The 22,203-nt window shown below is 35.7% G+C and overlaps 1 protein-coding gene across 1 annotated transcript; it reads left to right on the top strand.

Annotated features, from left to right (window-relative positions):
- The first annotated feature begins 776 nt into the window (after nucleotides 1–776).
- Nucleotides 777–21,838, top strand: LOC144963123 (acyl-coenzyme A amino acid N-acyltransferase 1-like). Its single transcript, XM_078896787.1, has 11 exons — nucleotides 777–929; nucleotides 3,383–3,441; nucleotides 7,324–7,466; nucleotides 8,126–8,315; nucleotides 9,726–9,998; nucleotides 12,167–12,336; nucleotides 13,830–13,943; nucleotides 14,486–14,574; nucleotides 14,992–15,076; nucleotides 16,589–16,790; nucleotides 17,828–21,838. Exons 2-11 carry the CDS (start codon nucleotides 3,432–3,434, stop codon nucleotides 17,932–17,934), a joined length of 1,383 nt encoding a protein of 460 aa, XP_078752913.1. The 5' UTR covers nucleotides 777–929; nucleotides 3,383–3,431; the 3' UTR covers nucleotides 17,935–21,838.
- Nucleotides 21,839–22,203: the final 365 nt, after the last annotated feature.

The raw sequence follows: 22,203 nt of genomic DNA, 5'->3' as shown, positions 1-22,203 counted from the left end.
GATATTACAATTTTTCAGACAAAGACAACGCTGTTAACGGCCAGGTACTCATTTTACACCTGAGTACGGTGAGAGAATGTGAGTAAAGAGCCTTGTCCAAAGACTCAACTATGCACCGAGCGCGAGGCTCGAACCCAGGACTTTCCGATCCCAAAGCGGGTGTCATACCACTAGACCATTATAATGCACGAGAGCCATGGTCGACTAGAGTACTACCTATAGTTACGTCATGACTAGACCACATAGCCGCACTACTGTAGGAGTGTTCATTGATAGAGGGATGCGTGTGTGTCATAGAAATAGCCTTAGTGTGTGTGTGTGTGTGTGTGTGTGTGTGTGTATGTGTGTGTGTGTGTGTGTGATAGTCAAACTTTAGTAGGTTTAATGAAGTCTTGTCACACACGCGTGATACACCTATACGAATTTCCCTGCCACTGCCACCCAGACACACTAACATCTGACAAGGAGTGAGGGCTGTGGAAGAACCACAGACTACCGTGTGCAAACATTGGCGATTGGTATCGGATGGCAAACTGTGATCGTTTGAATTTGAAATGATTCGAAACACTCGTTACCCCTCCGCTCGCTCGAATCCTGATCGTCTCAAGCTCGTCTCACGTGTCAAGATCGTCTCAAGCTCACAACCCGCTTGATCGTTTTACGATCGAGTGATCGTTTTACTAACTCGCTCTTCCGGCATTGAGATCGAGCACTGACTCGTGGCTTGGCGCTCGGTCGTCGATCGAGTAAAAGCGATCAAATAACCCAACACTAGCAATCTCCTCCGTTCTTTCCTCCCCCTTCCTTGTTAAACTTTAAAGTTAAAGTTTGTTTTGTTTTTGTTTTTCAGTTCCCTGGCCTGATTTTTTTTTTCCTTTCGGTTCTTTTTTCTTGATGAGCTATCTGAATTAATTTTTAACCTTGAAATGGTAAGAACGTCAAAAAATATGTGTGTTGGTGAGTGAGTGTCAGTCAGTCATGTTATGATGATACTGCTGACTGCTGGTGTTGTTACCTGAATCTGTATCTGTTACTGAACTGCCTATCCAAAAGTTTGTTTTTTTGTTTTTTATTTACTTTCTTCTTACTTCTTGCCGTGTTTGTTGGAAGGTAACTTCTTATGATCAGCTGATTTGCCATGACCTATGCCTCGTAATTTCCTGTAATAATGGACTTGTTTTTATTTTAAATTAATATTTTGTTTATCGGCCTTCCGAAAGCTCCTCGTGCTAAGGAAAACAATATTCAAATATTCCATCAACTAACTTTAAGAAAAGATAAAGCTTAGGACCTTTAACTACGGTAATCCTAAAAGGAAAAATAAACACCCTAGCACCTCTAATTACTAAGACTAAGGCATGATGAACTCTAATTACTCTAATACTAATAGTAAAAAAAAAAAAATAATCCTCCGACCTCACTTACTTATGCCCGTCACTCCTAGTGGAGCATAGGCCGTCGACAACAGTCCTCCATCTTCCTCTGTCCTGGGCCATCTTCTCCAACTCTCCCCAGGTGTGTCCCATCCTCTTCATGTCCGCCTCCAGGTCTCGCTGCCAGGTGTTTCTAGCCGGCCCTCTCTTCCGTTTTCCCTGGGGGTTCCATCTCAGCGCCTACCTAGCGGTGTTATTGGTTGGAATCCATCTCCATCGGCGGCGTCTGATTTCGTCTTCTGCTGGCTTTTGAGATGTTCTCTGCCACAGGTCTGCGTTGTTGATCCTGTCTGGCCAGTGAATCTTGAGGATTCTTCTGAGGCAGCTATTGATGAAGGTCTGTACTTTTCCAGTGGTGGTCTTCGTGGTCCTCCAGGTCTCCGCTCCATACAAAAGGACTGACTTGATATTTGAATTGAAGAGTCTTATTTTGGTTCGGTTTGACACCACCTTGGAGCTTCAGATGTTTTTAAGCTGCAAGTATGCTACCCTCGCCTTGCCAATTCTTGCCTTTACGTCTGCATCTGTACCACCCTGTTTATCTAATATGCTGCCCAAATACGTGAAGTGGTCAACCTCATCCAGTTCGCTCTCGTGCAGTTTGATTGGTTCTTTACTATTGGTACTCCGACCTCAGCTAACTGTAAAAGAAAAAAAAAAATGGCGGTAGAAAACCAAAACAATGGTCATATTAGGAAACTTTCACTAATATATCAAGGTTTGTTCTGGAGCTTTTAAAATGCTACTTATATATTGACAAATTGAATAAATAAACGCATGGCAAAAGATCCACGGTTAAAATACAAATTGAAAGAAATGCTAGAACGAGGAGCTTTCGGAGGACCTTCCGTGAAGTTCAAAGGAGTTCAAAATAAGTAGTGCTATCTTACCTCTCAGGGCTTCTTGAATTGTATAAACCTGCTAGACCACCCGATCCCAAAATGAACACATCATAAATGAGACAAAAAAAAAAGAAGTAAATTTATGATACAAAGTGGAGCACGGCTAAGGAGTATACCATGTGGAGCCTTTTGCCTTATTAATGTAGGGAACATATTTGTTGTATGTTCTGGTTTGTTGTTCCCAGCTGTGTTGTGAGCTGTTTTATGTCCATAAAGCACTGTCGGTTCGTGAGTCTTGCGTGTTGTTTCTTCTTGAGTATTTGTGACGTTGTACCTAGCTATAAAAGCCCATGTTAATGTATGTTTTCAGTCTTCCTCTCTTTGCTTGTTAGAATTGTGAATAATGACTCTCGTTTCTCCTGCTATGGATTGATATTTTCTTCACCTAGGTATGTGTGCTTATGGTATTTTGCTTGCCGGGAACCATGCCTGAGATAGCCAGTAGATTTATGCTATTGAGATACCCATGCATAATATAGAGATATAGACACAATATGAAGATGCCCATTGACGTATTAGTATATCTTTGGAGATTCCCACTTAGTCTTAGATTAGGTGACAACGCCCATTTAGATCTCTAAATGGAGAGCCCCACTTTGGTGGTGGCCGTCCACTTCAGTGGAGATTTTATTTTTTAAAATTTTATACCATCGTGGATAAGGTGTTAAAAACTAATCACGACATTAGGCTGGTTAGTAGGAGTGGGGGTATCACTTACAACTTATTTTAATTTTAGTAAAGCAAGCTTTTCAAATGTTTAAAAAATCATGCAGATAATATGCAATCTGCAATGACTTCAAATCAATACTTAATGTGTCAAATTCAAGACAAAGATTATCAAATATCGTACTGTTCTGATGTTTCTTCAGAGCTTGACTGTGCACTGAACTATACCACTCAAATAAAAATAATGACTATCCTGTACCTCTATTGTAATGACTTTATCTTTTTCTTCTTTGCATTCGTTATTGTAACAACTTATAATTTCTCTTAAACATAACCAAAAAAAAATTCAATTTATAAAAATTAATGTTTTGTTTGTTTCAGACACAAGATTTGAGTTGGAAATTCTAAAAAAAAAACATTCTATGAAGAAATGGCTAGCGGTAAGTCTTTCTTTTTTTCTCACAAATCAGCTGGAATTTTTTTTTGGTATTATTAAATAATAATAATAATGCTGAAAACTTATATAGCGCTATAACTCCGAGACACCAGACTCTAAGCGCTTAAATTACAAATTACTTTGGCTGAAACATACTCATTCACACACACAAGCACACACACACACACACACATACACACACACACAATACAACACACAACACAAACCAAACCTATCTTGCTTCTCATACCATCTACTAAAATCGAAACAAATATGTTTTAAGCGAACGTTTAAAAATAGACAAAGATTCTTTTTCACGAATGCTCTGCGGTAAGGCGTTCCAAATAGAGGGTCCGAAATGAGAAAAGGATCTCATTCCAGCATTTTTCCGAATTCGAGGGACAACTAGTTTTGTGGAATCACTGGCCGAACGTAAGGGGCGGGGTTTTGAATATCTTTCAATTAGTTCTGAAAGGTAGGAAGGGGCAGTACCTTCAAGACAACGATACACTAAAACACAAGCTTTGAATTTAATTCTTTTCTCAACAGGCAGCCAATGCAGGTCATGAAGTAGAGGTCCGGCAGAGTCGCACCTACGCTTCATAAATACTAGTCTGGCAGCGCTGTTTTGGACAATCTGAAGACGTTTCAGATTGTATTGCGAAACGCCAAACAACAGAGCATTACAATAATCCAATTTCGATAGTACGAGGGACACAACCAGGTGCTTGGTCACATCCTCAGATATGAACCGTCTAATGGAAGCAATCTTTTTAGTTGGAAAAAGAGAGATCTAACCAAATTATTAACCTGGTGCTCCATCGACAGTCCAGAGTCTAAGAATGTGCCAAGGTTTTTCACTTTGTCAACAATTTGAATAGAGGCATCCCCCAACTTCAAATCTGTTTCACTTTTCCACTTCCTGTTCCCCACATACAGCACCTCCGTCTTATCATCATTCAGTTTCAGTCTGTTCTCATTCATCCATTTCTTAACACTTTGGATACAATTTTTACTATTGGCTGATACTTCTTGTAAATTTTCTATATTGGAAACGCAGTACAATTGCGTATCATCAGCGTATTGATGGTAAGACAGACCAAAACTTCTGATGATTTTAGACAGAGGGCCAACGTACAAAACAAAAAGAACGGGTCCAAGTACTGAACCCTGGGGAACCCCACAATCAAGAAAGATTTCCTCCGATCTATATTCATCCACCGTAATAATCTGTTTACGATTAAACAAATATGACCTAAACCAATCAAGCGCTGCACCAGACACGCCATAAGTAATTTCAAGACGTTTGAGAAGAAGATTGTGATCAATAGTATCAAAAGCAGACGATAGGTCAAGCAAATTCAGCAAAGAACATGAACCATTGTCTATAACAGAGAGGAGATCATTAACAACCCTAACAAGTGCGGTTTCCGTCGAATGATGTTGCCTATAAGCAGACTGAAATTTTTCTTCAAGACAATTATTTTTAAGATGAGACAGTAATTGTTTCAAAACAAGCTTTTCTAAGATCTTAGAGAGAAAAGGAAGATTAGAGACAGGGCGATAGTTTTTTAAGTTCTCTTTATCGAGATCAGGTTTTTTCAAAAGGGGTTTGACATGAGCAACTTTGTAAATGTCTGGTACAGCACCTGACTGCAACGAATTATTAACAATACATGTAAATGGTGTTAAAATTACATCAATGCATTTTTTTAAAATGGCAGTATTTAAGGGGTCTAAATCACAACTTTTAGTTGGAGACGACATAATGCAATCACGTAAGTCAGCTTCAGTAATCTTTGAAAAATGTGTTAACGAATCACCATGAAACTTGTCAAATGTTGTAGGGATCGATTCAGACGAGAGTTCCTTCCTGATGGTATCCGTTTTTTCTTTAAAATATTGACCAAAGCGAGTTGGTAGATCTGCACGATCGATTAAAGATGGGAGAGCTGGTTGCGTCTGTTGTCCCAGCAGTTCCTTGGTCAAGGCAAAGAATTGTCTCGAACGTCCACGTTTTTGAGGCTTTCTTCATAGAATTTCTTTTTGGCCCTGAAATTGACGGCTTTTGCATCATTTCTAGCCGCGATGTATCGCTTCTTATCGACAGCATCTCTGGACTTGAGCCATTTTCTTTCTGCCCGCCTCTGGCTAATCCATTCAATTTTATTTCGGTATTATACCAGGGTGCTTGACGTCTCACTTTTACTGCTCTAGTTGTTAAGGGAGCATGCTTGTCCACCGTACCAACAATTGACTCGTGGGAGACCATTCGCATCATGTTTATTTTTAACGTTATGGTCAAGGTCTTGTTTAAAAATGTTCATGTTTATATTCTTCAAATTACGAGATGTTATCATCTTTTTTACTTCGTGCTTCATTGGAAATAAAACGCAAAACACAATTAAATGATGGTCAGAGATTAATTTATCAATATTTGAGACAGGTGAAGAGAGAGAATGTTCAATGTCTGTAATGACATGATCTATTGTGTGGCCATGGTTGTTTGTAGGACCGCTTACAAGTTGAATATAGTTGTTTGTGTCAATAATCTCCCGAAATACTTTCGATTCATTTTTGTTTCCGAAATAATCAATGTTAAAATCACCCATAAAAATATTATGCTTTTTGTTAATGGATTGCATAGACATAAATTCTCCGAACTCAGATAAAAAATCAATTGTTGATATTTTGTTTTGTTGGCTTGGTGGTGGGCGGTAGACACAGTGAAACGACTTTTTAAAATTATTTTCATGAATGGCAAATCCAGCGTATTCAAAACTTCTAAAATTATCATGGTGAAATGATATCTTGTCAAAGAGTGACAAGTTGTAAATAATTGCAATACCACCTCCTTTCCTCCCAATGCGTGGAAATGATTTAATACAAAAGCCTTCGGGTGTAATTGCTTTCATAATTGGATCATCATATGAATGATTAAGCCATGTTTCCAAGATGACAAAAATATTAATTTTATGATCTTCAATAATGTCGATTATGTCTTGAGTTTTATTACGACACGATCTAACATTTAGTAATCCAATTTTTAAACTGGTATGATCACTACGTGCAGGTTGTTGTTGTTGTTGTTGTTGTTGTTGTTGTTGTTGCTCAAGACGGTGCTGTTGCTGCGAGTTGTTGTCATGGTGGTCGTTAATTTCATACTGACTGTCACGGACAGTGTTGACATTTGACAAGGAACGGTGAGGATTACTCATTGAAGTGATTAGATTGTATTATTACTAGGGTAAGTCATAGATTGGATAACATGAATTAGTGTTGAAATCAGTGACATGCGGATGCTAATCTGATAGAAGTTGTGGACTGTAAAAAAGTATTAAACAAATGAATAGGTCAATTTTTAGCTCAACACCAACTAGCATATTGCGCAATAACAGTATATTTGTAACATTTATTTGGTTGTGTGTTCCAAAAAGGAACATTCAACTGGATAGGTTGTTTCATGTTTTGTCTCCATTAAAGGATTCACAGAGACCTTTTTTGATGATCATGAAGAAGAAGAAGAATAGCAATACCAATAAAAAAGATTTATTATGGTATTACTAATAGAAATAATAATTATTATTATTATTGTTATTGTTATTATTATTATTATTTATTATTATTATTATTATTATTATTATTATTATTATTATTATTATTATTATTATTATTATTATTATTATTATTTATTAGCCTTATTATCATAATTGTAATAATAAAGTTTATTTTTTTATTATTATCACAATTGAAGATATAGGGAAAAAAATTGTTGTTATTGTGGTTCTTATTGGTTTTAAAAAGTGTGTTTTTATCAGTGTCGTTGTCATCCTCGTCATCATGTTTATTTATGATTCTACTTTATGTCTTAACATGTGACTTTCAGACCGTCTTTCTACAATACATCAGCATCTCATAACCCGGCCAAGCGTTTTACAGTCTCGAGATTCATGTTTTCAGGCATGTGCTGCAACGGCCTCCACTGGGATCCAGAAAACAAAAGCTCCTGTTATCAATGCACAACCAAAGGTAGAAAATCCCATTATTAGACATTCTATGTTTTAATACTCATTTCGCTCCAGTCTTTTTAAAATATTTTTTTAATGTCAATATTATTATTTTACTTTATTAAAGTCCCAGGTGTGAGAGATTTTAATAAGATGAGGGTCATTTTAATCAATATTTGGAAGATGATTTTTCTAGCTCAAATTTTAAATACTTTTTGTTTTCAGTGTGATGGCAACCTCTTTAGTTCAATTTTTATAAGTTAAGATTAAATTTCTATTTTTAGCATCAGGTTCACATGGACATAATACCGTTTTGAAGTGAAGAGTCATATATATGGAGACATGGGAAATTTGTGCTTATGTGCCAGAAAACTTTACTTTTCAGATTGTAAAAAAAGAAAATTGAAAGCAAAGATGCAAAAGAATACAATAATTTCAGATTTTAGGAAATGACCAACAGTGACCTTTACTCAACAAGATTTGTATGTTTTTCCATATTGCTTAGATATCTGTGAATATTTGTGGAAAGTACTTTACCATAGATTAGCATCGTCTACCAAGGGTAGCAAGCAATTGTTTCTGTGTGTCTAGTGTTACAGAAAAGGGGATAAGTGCTGACTCCATTGGTTTCACGGTTCTAAAGAACAAATTAGTTGCAAATGTTTGATTTTCATTTCACAGGTTGCTCTATATGACGAGAAGATCTATATTAAGTTAGATAACTTTCCAAGCAATGAAAAGATAACTCTGCATGCCCAGTACATCCAAGGGAGGAATAAGATTATCTTTGCATCCTGTGGTCATTATATGTCCGATGAGTTTGGTCAGGTCAATGTAACACAGCAGCCATCCATAGGTGGAACATACACAGGTTGGTGCCTTGCATAACCATCTCGCACAAGCTGTCAGGCTTGACCAAGTGTCCAAACCCTGTTTCACTCTTTAAACCATTGCAAGCAGTGATTCTTGTGTTCCCGGCGTTTTTCCACCTTTTCAAGAACATCCTTATTCGTCCTAATCATATGTAAGAGGAGCATCTGGCCAAAAAGTCATTTTCATAACATTCCACACAAAAAGACATCAATTTTTAATTATTTTGGAAAGCTGTGGAATTATTTAAACATCAACAGTTTCTCTCGGAGGAAAAATTAAAGATATCCCAAAACCAGAGTGTAGGATTATAGGAGTTATAGTTGTTTAAAAGTATTTAAAAGAGTGGACAAAGTAAGTGAATAATTTTTTGTTCTACTGACGAAAAGTTGAGAGTTTTAAAAATGTTTGCTCGTTTAATAGTGCAAAAGGAAAATGAATAAAAACGAAAACAAAACTAGTATTTTTTGTCAGACAATGTAAACAAACAAATAAACAAAGAGGATGAAAATCAGTAAGATTCTCTTTCTTTATCGAGCATTGCAGCCTGGGAAAGAGTGCTAGGACAAGATGACTTGCTCAAGGCCACAAGCCACAAGGCACATCAGGGAATTTCCTATGTCATAAATTTTGTTCCAAGTTTCAAGCATTTTTATATATTCAGGACACCTTTCTCAAAATTCATAATGGAACTTTTTAATCTAGGTCATTCAGATACCATACCAGATATAGGCTATGAATCTCTTAATGATAATATAATGGTAAGAGCATTAATATCATGCTGTATGCCAAGGCCTCAGAGTGCTTTACATAGATCAATTGCATAAAGCTTGCACAGTGCAGGTTCAATTCTGCACACACTTGCACACATCTACTCCCCTACAATGCTTACACACATACACGCACACACGCACGCACACACACACACACACACACACGCGCATGCACACACACACACACACACACACACACACACACAAGTACACCAACAAATAGCAGTCTCAGTTGAATCCCATATTTGTAAATAATGAATTGGTTGCCTAGAAAGTCAGAAAACAATGGGTCTCTACAGCCAAGTGGTAGAGCATTCTCCTCACAATCATGAGTACTGGTATTGATCCCAGAATTGTTGAAATTATTTCAGACTCTGTTGTCCACCCAGCATTGATTGGGTAGCTGGGTCTGGTTGATCTGGCATAAAGTAATTTGCAGTCTTAGTATAGACGAGCACCCTATCAAAAATATAGCAAGCAATTGCTACTGTCCATTTAAACTACAGAAATGGGGATAATATCTGGTTTCATTGGCCTTATAGCTCTAAAGGACCTCTTTTAGTGGAGGGGGAAGGGGGTTATTCTATTTTGGCAAAGATAGGAAATTTATTTATCATAACTGTTCATCCTTTGCGTAGGTTTGGAGCCAATGGGCATTTTATGGAGTTTGCAATCAGCACCTGGCCAGCCCCGCTATGCCAGGATTCTGTCCAAGTCTACAGACAGGCCCATGGTCATTGTGTTGACATCATACCATGGTCATTTACAGCTGGAGGATATTTATCAGTCCAAGTTCAAGCCAGAAAGCCTTGCAGACATAGTACTTGAACGTTGGTTCAGATTTCCCTCTGAAGTTGCCAGGGTGGAGGTTCAAGCTGGCAATGTACGTGGTGCCTTGTATCTTCCCCATGGTGAGTGTTATGCCTCAACTTCATTTTTTCTATTTTGATTTCTCTGTCACATGATAATTTTTTTCTGTCAATTATCATATTAAAATTGAATTAACTCTTAAGTTTTTTCTCTTTTTCTTTATATAAATTGATGTTTTCTGTTTTCATTATAAATTGATTTTCTTTTATATATTAGTGGTTTTATATATTATACACACCAGGGACGTCTGAAAAGAAACCGGTAAATAGACATAACTTTTGAACACATTTTTTTATCTGTAAACACAGAAATGTATGAAATTTAGTTTTCTTATTTTTTTCAAAATATCAACACCATTTAACGCTATTGTTTTTAAGATGGTGACTCCAATCACAGAATAGTCAAGGCTGGTGATCAATGCTGTAGCTCGCTTTTTGTTTACAAAAGGAAGAAAATGTTCTGAAATTCATCATGAAATAATGAAATATATAGTGAGAATGCAATGTCTACTGTAGTTTTTCTCATTTCAAAGACAGTTGTACACCTCTAGAAAGCAAACATAATCAGGACACTGTTTGAGTTATCAAATGTGATAGGAGAGAAAAGATTCGGGAGATTGCTTTGAAAGTTTAAAAAGCATGTTGTCATGTTGCATGGGGACTTCAATAAAAAGTAGCTTTAGAGCGATTCTCTATCATATGTGAGATTCAAGTGGAAATAGTCAAAACTTCTTGAGTTGTGACAAGATTACGATTTCTTTTCAGACGTCCCTCGTATTAACTGACTGACTAGAGCAGATTGATAATTAGTGTACATGTGGATTTCCAAAAGAAAGAAAATAATCTAAGGTCCTTATAATCTGGAAAGTCTGAAGTGCATTTTAAAGGTCTCAATTTAGCTCAAAAGCTTGATACTTGCAGGTAAGTTGTTTTGTAAGGGAATCATATTTGGAGAAGATGATTAAACATCACTGTCAATTTTGGATTGAGGAAGATTACATTTTTGAACAAGAGGATAAAAGATTAAAGGAAAATGGTCTCTTTCTGATGTGTAACGGGTATGTGTCTGATGTGTCAAAGGTGTGTCCTCAATATGTCTTATGTAGGGTGTATGTCCGGCATGTCATAGGTGTATGTCTTAGTGTCTGGTGTGTCAAGGATCTGTTTCTGGTGCATCAAGGATGTGTGCCTAGTATGTCAAGGGTGTCTGGTGTGTGTCCAATATGGTGAGATTGTGTGTCCGTTTTGTCAAGTGTGTGTTTTGGAAGATATAAGAGGATGGAAAAGTATAGGAAACTGGTCTCTTTCAATAGTCAATGTTGTATGTCCAATGTGCCAAGGGTGTGTATCTGATGCGCCAAGGGTGTTTGTCCAATGTCTCAAGGGTGTGTGTCTGTTATGTCAAGAGTGTGTGTTGAAAGATACAAGAGAATAATAGAGTAACCGAAACGTGTCCCTGGTGTATCAAGGATTCCCCCCATGTGTCAAGGGTATTTTTATGAGTCAAGAGTATGTCTGATGGGTCAAGGGTGTGTGTCTGATATGTCAAGGATGTGTGCCTGATGTGTCAAGGGTGTGTATCAAGTGGCACAAGAGGATAAAAGAATAAAGGTAACTGGTCAAGGGTGTGTTCCCAATGTGTCAAGTATGTGTGTGTTAATGCGCCAAGTGTGTTTCCCCAAATTGTCAAAGGTGTGTGTCCAATGTATCAAGGGTTTGTGTTGAGAGATAGAAGAATATAAAAGAGTATAAAAAGAAGAGTCTAATGAGTAGTCATTTCTTTTAATATTTTGTCCCAAATATCTTCTTGAAAGTTTTTAGATGACGGTTTTTACCTGATTTCATTAGCTTCATTATGGAACATTTTATATAGTTTTTAATTGAAATGAGCACACATTTGAAAATAAATAGAAATCAAATTCCCTTCATTCATCCTCAGGGTAATTTTTCTTCAGGGTTTATTTTGAGAAAAGACTGTGATAACCTTAGCGTCAGCCACAGTGCTGTGCTGCAAAATGAAAGTCTAAATTTCTTGTTTATGGAAACAAAGAGTATGCAGAGACACTTGAAGTCGAACCTGGGTCTCCCTGCTGGGTGTGCAATGCCTTATTCACTCATCCATCTCGCCACCATTTATTGTCTTCCATATATTTATTCATTATTATTCATCGTCCATCACTCATAATTTTTCTCTTGTTTTTCACCATCAGGTGACGGTCCATTCCAGGGTGTCATTGACATATATGGGTCATCGGGTGGAATTGTGGAATTTCGAGCTGCTCTTTTGGCATCTCGTGGTTTTGCTGCCTTAGCTTTGCCATTCTACAATTATGGGGATCTTCCCTCCCACCTCTCAAATGTCACTCTAGATTATTTTGAGGTAACCCAATGTGACCTAGTGTGCTGCTTTGTGGTCTTGTGGTACGTTACTCAAATTTCTACCCATAGGTTAAGGTTCTACTCCTGATGTGAGCTACACAAAGAGCCGAAATATGTCAACTTCATTTATTCTATATACAACATTGACAGCAGTATCCAGTCTTAGTCAATCACGATATATTAAGACAATGAATAAGAATAAGAATCAGAAGTTTGTCATCATGTCAGCAATGTCATCAGCTCCTTAAGCATAATACTCATCCAAGATGTTCTTCAACACTTTATGAGATGTGCTTAGGGATAAGCATTACACCTACACATGGAGGCACTGGGTTTGAGTCATGTTATCGGCATTTTATTTTATTTTTTTTCCATGCTTTAGAAAACTTAGCCTTTACTACTTACTTTGGGATACTGCACTGTGCTTGTAACATGGGTTGTAATAATTTTTTTGATGTTTTTTTTTTTTCTTTACATAGATCCTTTGCTAAAATTTCCCCTAAGATGAATAAATGGAATAATTACGATGATGATGATGATCATCATCATAATAATGATAATATTAATAATAATAATAATAATAATGATGATGATAATAATGATAATAATAATGATAATTATGACTATGATGATGGTAATAATGATAATAATGATAATGATGATGATAATATTAATAATAAAAATAATAATAATAATAATGATAATAATAATAATACTACTAATATTAATAATAATAATAATGATAATAATAATAATAATAATAATAATAATAATGATAACAATAATAATGATGATATTAATGATAATAATGATGATAATGATAATAATTATCGTTGTCATAGCTGTCACCATCATCATAGTTTTTACTGTCCTGGTTGCCTGGCCTCCCCTTAAAGAATTTCCTTCCTAGCTGGCTCATTTGGCTGATTGGGAGTTTTTTTCAAGATGTAGAAATAGATTGTTACTCCTGCCTCAGTGTCCAGTTTTTGAAGCATAACATTGGCTTTATGGGGCTTGTGGGTATACAGATCACAGTCTTGCTAACTTTTGTTTTAGCCCCGAATATGATTTTGTTGCTTTTTGTCTTTGTTTTGGAATGAGACCATTGATTTTACCCAGGGTCTATCTGGAGTCTCTTGTGATGATTTGGGGAGCAGGCACTGGTATAAGATAAAAATCTGAAAAGGTATTTATGAAATTGTGCAAACAAAGCAGATAGAAAAAATATGAGAAAAATTCATCCCAGAAAATCAAATTATACTGGTCAAGCCTCAGACTTTTTTCTTGATATTTTGTTTCCATGCAAATTATCTCTTTTTATGATATTGACTAATACAAATTTATTTTGCAAGAATCTGAGTTCATCCTTTATGTTAGATGTTTTGTGAGTCGGGTTGGGGAGTAATGAAACTTTAAACTGAGAGAGAGAGCTTAGAGACGTGCAGGAGAGAGAGAGAAAGAGGAAGTCATGTTTCCTTGCCCATTTAATTTCAGGAAGCTGCAGTTTGGCTGTCCTCTCATCCCAAAGTCTTTCCACACGGTATTGGAGTTGTGGCTGTATCAAAGGGGACCGAATTTGCCTACTGTATGAGTGCTTACATCCAGCAGGTAGATCAATTTAAATGTCAGTGTAAAGATAAACCATATCATACCTATGTCAGTATAAAGATAAGCTATAACATGTCAATGTAAAGATAAACCATACTCATGACATTGTAAAAATAAACCATACCTGTGTCAGTATAAAGATAAATTGTATATATGTCATCGTAAAGATAACCTGCACTTATGTCAGTATAAAGCTAAACCATGCCTATGTCGTTGTAATGATAAACTATACCTATGTCAGTATAATTATTAACCATACCTATGTCAGTGTAAAGATTAACCATACCTATCTCATTGTAAAGATAAACCTTACTTATAGATTAATGGATGCTTGCCTATGCGAGGACATTCATATTGTTTTATAACTTGTCATACTCACATATTTTCATGCTTTTTTGTTTTTGTTTTGAGTTATTGAAAGTTCAGTATTATTTGCTTTCCAGTAGTAACAAGTGTGAATACAATTACAAAGATTCAAATTAGTGTCGATTAAAAGAGGAAAACATTTTTTTAAAAAGGTTAAAATTAATTTCTGTTTTTAGGTAAAGTGCCTTGCTGTAGCCAATGGTTACCCCTATGTTTCTATGTACGATTTACATCACAAGGGCAAGTGTCTCCTTAAGGCTTCTGAGTGAGTTGTAATTTTGCTTTTTCTATTTGGAAGTATTACCACTGAAAAGATGTGTGTGTGTGTGTGGGGGGGGGGGGGGGGGGGCGTAGACATCAACCATAGACAGAAGACTATTTATTGGAGTCTCAAGGCATGTCAATAAAAAGTTGTCCTTCAGAGTCATGAGTGCTGGAGTTTACCCCCCACTTCTGAACTGTTGTTAAACGAACCATTACAATTGCTTGCTACCATATGGTTAAGATGCTTATCTATAGTAATGAACTGTCCACTATATCTAAAAGTCCCAAATCCCTCTCCCTCTGTCTCCTTATTATAATTTGGATGTCGAGAAGAATTCAATTACTTTATTGTTTGTTTTATTTTGTTATGCCTTTTCAGAAAAATTGACTTTGTTTTTCTCTTAATTGCTTCCTCCAGGTTTGATATATCTCGTTGTCACATGACTCAAGAGGGAGAACTTATTATTTCACCAGGAATGCCATACTCAGATAACTTGATTCCAGTAAGTCTACATACTTTTGTTGACTGTTGCTAATAGGGCAGAAAAGTCAAACGTCATACCATCTATTTTTCCAGTTCCAATATCCTTGGAAATGTATATGTAACCAGCCCTTCTTAGGACAAATAATGAATAGGCAGATTATTAGGATTACGGGACTTACAAGAGCGAGGCTGGACGATCTTTCTTGACGATCGGCATTAATTAAGGCTAGAAAATAAGATGCAATCACTCTGAAACCAGAAGATCATTTTCACAAGGTATGTATCTAGTCCTTTAGAAGAGTGGTTTTACACTTCCAATGAGATTGGAACCAGTTTTTTGACATCACACTTTTGTTCTTCCCCATTGAAAACCTAAGAACCTGACTCAAGACATGAGATAGGAGAGAAAGCATTTTAACACTAGGGCCATAAGACAAAATTATCTACAATTGATCTTCAAAACTTCATCTTCTTCTTCGTCGCTGTCTTCATGTTATCGTTTTTTCTTCTTCTTCTTTTTCTCCTTCTTCTTCTTCTTCTTATTATTATTATAGTCCACTCCGGATAATCGTAACTCGGCTAGTCACAACATTTCCCAAGAAACAGAATTAATTCTGTATAAAAGCCACTGGTTAATTGCAACAAACTTTGGTTAATCACAACAAATTTTCGCCCTAAAAAAGTGGCAAATTCAAGAAATCAATCAAACAAAATATGATTAAATTTTGCCATGGATGTAATCGTGACAGGTTGAAGAAGCGAGAGTGAGTGGGATTTAATGCAACAGTAATGTGTCAATACTCTATTAGAGACAAAAGAAGGCGAGACTTTGCGTTATGGGTTTGTGGCAATTAAATAGGAGGCGAGGGGGCTGGGCATAGTCTTGACAACAGGTAGACAATGACAATTGTAAAGAGAGACTGAGCGATATATTTTGTGTTGGGATTGACAGCTCTGCATTGTGACCAACGAGTTTGGTGAGAGCTTATTGTCTCTCATCACAGCTAATCTCTTTGAATCTTACAAATATTGAGAACAAAAGAGTGAAAGTTAATCCAATCTGAATAAGATGTCAAACATGCATCGCATCAAAGCTGCTTTTGCTTGCCAAAATTTATACAGGGCTGCCATAAGGTTTTTATTTCAATCATATTGCTCAGTCTGTGGTGGACTAAGAACAATGTTTACAACAACTGGTTAGAGTTACCATATTTGTGTAAAAAATTGCAATAGTGAACAGGAAACTGAACTTCGGTTAATTGCAACATTTTCACTGATCCCAAGGTGTTGCGTTTATCTGGAGTGGACTGTATTATGGTTATTATTATTATTATTATTATTATTATTATTATTATTATTATTATTATTATTATTATTATTATTATTATTATTATTATTATTATTATTATTATTATTATATTATTATTATAATATATGTATATATATATATATTTTTAAAATTTTTAATTTAATTTAATTTTTTATTTATTTTTTTTTAATTATCATTATTATTTTTTAAAAATTCATCCAGGCTTGGCAAGGTGATGCCAAACATCTTATTATGGCATCGGAGGACGATTACCAAGTAATTGTAGATAGCTACAAATTACTGACAGAGTCTTGTCCAGATGCTAAGAAGAGTAATTTTGAAGTAGTGACGTACCCGGGAGCAGGACATCTTTTGGAACCGCCCTACAGTCCATTGTGTCGAGTTGCTGTTAACCCTGGTTATCGTAAGATGACTTCATTAATAATAAAGAAAATAATGATAGTAGTAATTATAACAATATTAATAATAATATAATGATGATGATGATGATGATAATATTATTATTAATAAGAATAAAAAGGATGAGGATAAAGATGATGCAATCAACAACAAAACAATGATAACAACAATAATAACAACAATGATAATAATAACAACAATAAGGACAATGATAATAATAGTGACAACATAAATATTTATAACAATAATAATAATGGTAATTATGATGATAACGATAACGATGATAATGATGATAATAATGACTTTTTTTTTTGCATTACATCCACTAAATGTGATTGACAAGGGGTCCCAAGACAACCTCCACACTGAAACATGTTGTGTGATGACGGTTTTTTTTTTTTTTAATTGAAACAATGCTGTTTCAGCTCAGGTACTCATTTTACATCTGAGTATTGTGAGAGAATATAAACATATTATAAAAATATTATTTCTACAGTCCCCATCCTGGGACTGGAACAAAACCCTTAGCTTATAAGTCGCAAGCAGTGTTTATGTCACAAGATATTAAAAATAGACTTTTATGTAGCACACTGTATCCTCAGCCATTGGGCATTTTGAGGCTTCACATCACTATTTTTAAAAATTCAAGAAAATACATGATATTAAAAATTAATACAGTCGACTCTGCTTAATCGCACACCCTTGGGAATTTGGGTTAGTGTGTCAATTAAGCAGAGTGGGCGATTAAGCGGAGAACCTAATAATAGCAACAAGCACCAGCTTTCATGTGTGATTCATGTAAGACCTTCCCCTCTGGGTTTTCTATGGGCTTGAAACTGCCATGTTCAAGACATGGCCTCAATAGAATGTTTGTTTTTTATTTTGTTTTTTGACAAAATGTAAGACCAGTCATTGTACATGTTAAGTGTTCCTGTTGGCTTGTAAAGTGCTTTGAGCATGATTAATGGATAATGTGCTATATAAAAGCTCAAGCTTTTTTGTTATTAATTTTTTTTGTCTGTCATCTTTTATTTCATCCAGAACTCCTGATGCTGTTTGGTGGCCAGATGAAGCAACACGCTCATGCCCAAGAAAATTCCTGGCAACGGATACTCAAACATTTAAAACAAAACATTCCTACAATGTAGGGAAGAAACTATAAATATGTGTTGTGTACACAAACACACACACACACACACACTCTCTCTCTCTCTCACACACACACACACACACACACATACACACACACACAATCTCTGTCCAGTCTTTCATGTGATGAAATTGAGATTGTTTTGACTTCATATCCAAGAGTGAATTTGACAATTGATTTAGAAGGAGCTTTTGCCCTGCATTTACCAATTTAATTCTCTTTATCTTAAAAGCAAAATAGATTGTATGCGCTTCACATTGCTTTATTTATGCCCCCAGAAAGCCAAACAGAACTGAATTATCCCTTTCATTCAGTGGAAGTTTTCTGTTAGACGTCCATTTTTGTTTTGCTCTGTTTTTTTTTTTAATGCTCCTTGCATCAGTCCTTAGCTAGCAGGGAGACAGTCAAATGTACTTTTTTTTTTTGACAGGTGATAGCTTTTATTTTTTCCTCGTAAATAATCTGTTTTGTACTATTATAATTGCTATCTAGTTTTGAATAGATTGTAGTTTGTAAACATTTGAGTGTATCCATTATAGCAGGATCCTTTGCTTGTGTGTGGATGAGTCTTTTCAGGTAATATTAAAACCTATGGATAACGACACCCCTGAATAACGACAACCCCTAGATAGCGACATTGACTTCTGGTCCCGATTTTTTTGCTATATGCTATAAGTAATAAAAAACCCCAGAATGCAACATACATTTTAGTAAAACCCCTGTTTAGTGACATCGTTATAACAATAATAAGCAGTTGGGTTCGGGCACTGTTTACGATCAAAACAATGACAATACACATTGGAGAGTGAAAGCGTAACTGGTATACCCTTAATAAACAGAAGAAATACACATTCTAATGTTATTGGGACGTGATTTCTCTCAGGCATTGTAATCACGGGTTTCAACATGCCCCCTTTTGCAGCCATCTTGAAAACCCCGGAATAATGACATCCCTAGATAACAAATAATTTTCCAGTCCTGGACAATGTCGTTATCCAGGGGTTGCACTGTAGGTTGTTCATGGAATCTTCTGTTCCTTATTTGAATCAGTCCCATTTGTCTTTCATTTTCTTTGGTGCTTTTAACTTCCGATCAACAACTTTTCCTCTATCACCACCCTTTTTATTGGCTTTGAAACCTAATGGTGTCGAAAGTGCTGTAAAATCCCTAAAAACAAACGTTGGCCTTTATTTAATTTTTGTTTTATTTCTTCATTGCCTAATTTGAATCAGGCTGAAAGTGATCACCCCATGTCGAGTGTATTATGGGACAAAACTCTTGGTGTAATTTGGGTCTTGAGTACTCTTGAAGACAAAGGGTGTGATATATTAATAGCCTTGGTTGGGGATCACAGCATGTCACTGGGTTATGGTCACGTTTGTCAGACATTTTGTATGAGGAAGGATTTTTTTTTTCCAAGGAAATCATCTCTCTGTTGGATGTCTTGTGTCTATGTGCTTATCTATTTCATGTATGTAAATAGCACCATTATGCAGAGATTGTTCCAATTAAACAGCATTCCAATTAACCGATCCCACTTGTTACCTCTATTGAAACAACCTATCAAGACTACATATATCTTTTGCAGTGGCTCTATATTTATCTAGTAATACAGAATATCCAGTTATTTGTTTGTCTAAAGTTGTATTTTACATTTTTGCCAGCGGGTGGTTGGATGGGAGCATCACCCTTGAATCGTATACCTATGATGTTCGCATGGGTGTACGATCCGATAGTGATGTCGTTTCTTCTTCTCTTTACTAGCCTATCCTGCTTCTTTGGTTTGTGATTGTATTTTTGACAGGGGATATTTTTTTTCTGTAAATCTTCTGCCTGTTTGTTCTTGGGGATTTATAATTTAGCTTATGATATCTTTAGGTTATGATTTTGATTTACATTTGTACTATTTTTGTTAGTGTTAGATTGCTTGTTTTTTGTTTTCAGCGGTCTCTCATATAACCTCAATTGTGTTGGAAGAGACCTAAAGCAACAAACAACAAGCTTGTTTTTTTGTTCCAGCGGTCTCTCATATAACCTCAATTGTGTTGGAAGAGACTAAAGCAACAAACAAAAACATTTTTTGCCATGTTTAATATTACACGCATGTTGTCATGATGATAGATGATAGAGGATGTGTTACCCATTCTTATACATTTACATTTATCTGGAATTGTCACTACTCTCAAACCTAGAAAAGAGGTCAAGTGGATCAAGGGAACATTGATACCTGTTCCACAATATTCAGCAACACATCATACAATTGTAATTAACGCGGTATGCCTTGTCAAAAGCTATTGCATCATTACCTGTGCTCAAATTAATCATTTGCTGTTCTCCAAGACTGGTGGTGATAGACTCAATGTCTTTGTTTATTAACCAACCTTTTTGTTATTTGAAGACGCAAAATGACTCCATTTTTGTTCCTTTCAATGGGAATATTCATGTTTTTGATAACGTGAACTTGAATAGTTATTTATGCCTATTTTCTTACTTTTCCTGGTGCTTGAATGACCCATGTGTGTTGCAAGTGCTATTAAACTTCTTCAAAAAACAACTAGTCTAGTTAGGAAATAAATTTGAATTGAATCACTTATTTTTTGTCATTTATTGTATTGGCAAGAGGGCATCACACGTTTACCGAGAGACTTGGATTAAAGCCCTGCTCCAGATGTTGGTATCTTGCTTTTTTGCTCCCTTTGTGGCCCTGAAAGTATCCTTCATAGAAAGATCCTTTACTTGTGCTTGGATGAGACTTCTAAGTTAACGTCAAAGTAGGCACATTGATGAATTGCTCATCGATCCTCTGTTTCCTATTATAACCAGTGCCCTTTGTCTTACTACTTTTTCTTTGGTGCTTTTAATTTTAACTTCAAATCTACAACTTTTCTCCCTGTCATCTTCCTTTTCACTGGTGCTGAAACGACCTAAATGTGTCAAAGAGCACCTAAAACTCCCTAAAAATAAATGATCAGATCTTTTCTTCGATTTAGAGTTATTCACACACTTCATGACTGTATGTTTACAATTAATTTATTATTTATATTAATAATACTATTTGGCTTTATATAATTATCTTGTGCCATAGACAAATGTCGTTATTATCTATCTCCATGAACGATATAGCAAATGTGACTCACCGTCTCAAAACAGTATTATGTCGATAATTAGGACCCTGAAAATTGAATTCAGAATTATAATGATAAGACCTAAGAAGTTTTTTTTTGTTTTTTTCTCTGTAAGAAATTGTATTTATTCTTCTGATTGTATGAATAGAAATTAACCTCAAGTTTCTGGGTGGGGATCCTGACCTCCCATAGTGGGCAGGGAGGTACATGCTGTGTCTTCTATCCCCCCATACCCGTTTTCCAATTGTTTCCTGTCATTGTCTTGGAATGAGATTACTTAGTTTTGTCCTGATCCTTGCCAGAGTACCTTGGCTGGGATGGAAACAGTTGAATGTATAGTTATAGTTTTGGGAGATATTTTTTTCCTTGTAAATCATCTATCTGTTATGCATTGTATTGTGTTTAGTTTACATATTATATTATATGATTGGTAAACATTTGAGTGTATTCCTCTTAGTTGGGACCTGTGCTTGTGTCTGGATGAGACTTTTAGTAGGTACGGCAAACTGCCGCTAATGCGCTCTGGCGGACAATTTTCGATGTGTTTTACATAAATTTTACTTCGTTGTATTCCATTAAATATCAAAATGACAAGGATAAAATTTATATCAATCGAAAGCTTATTCAAATCCCTTTAAAATGGTGTCTAAATGATTTATCTGCTTTTTTTGAAGATAATTTAAGTGGGTTTTGAAACAAGGACCTGGTTGATTCGGACATAATACCGATTTGAGACATTAGGTCACAAATGTGAAATAAAGATTTTAAATTTATACTGAGAACCTTGTATCTGTAATTTGTTGCCATGTGTGTTATATATTCATGTAAAAAAATAGTCAATCAGTATCAGAGCTGGCGGGTGGTTGGATGGGAGCATCACCCTTGAATCATATACCTATGATGTTCGCATGGGTGTACAATCCGATAGTGATGTCGTTTCTTCTTCTCTTTACTAGCCTATCCTGCTTCTTTGGTTTGTGATTGTATTTTTGACAGGGGATATTTTTTTTTCTGTAAATCTTCTGCCTGTTTGTTCTTGGTTATTTATAATTTAGCTTATGATATCTTTAGGTTATGATTTTGATTTACATTTGTACTATTTTTGTTAGATTGCTTGTTTTTTTGTTTCAGCGGTCTCTCAT

Source organism: Berghia stephanieae, chromosome 1 (assembly GCF_034508935.2).
Source record: "Berghia stephanieae isolate SIO BIC M18660-M18661 chromosome 1, UCSD_Bste_1.3, whole genome shotgun sequence".
NCBI lineage: Eukaryota > Metazoa > Mollusca > Gastropoda > Nudibranchia > Aeolidiidae > Berghia > Berghia stephanieae.
Note: the sequence above shows the minus strand (reverse complement) of the source record. Positions and strands in the feature narration are given on the sequence as shown.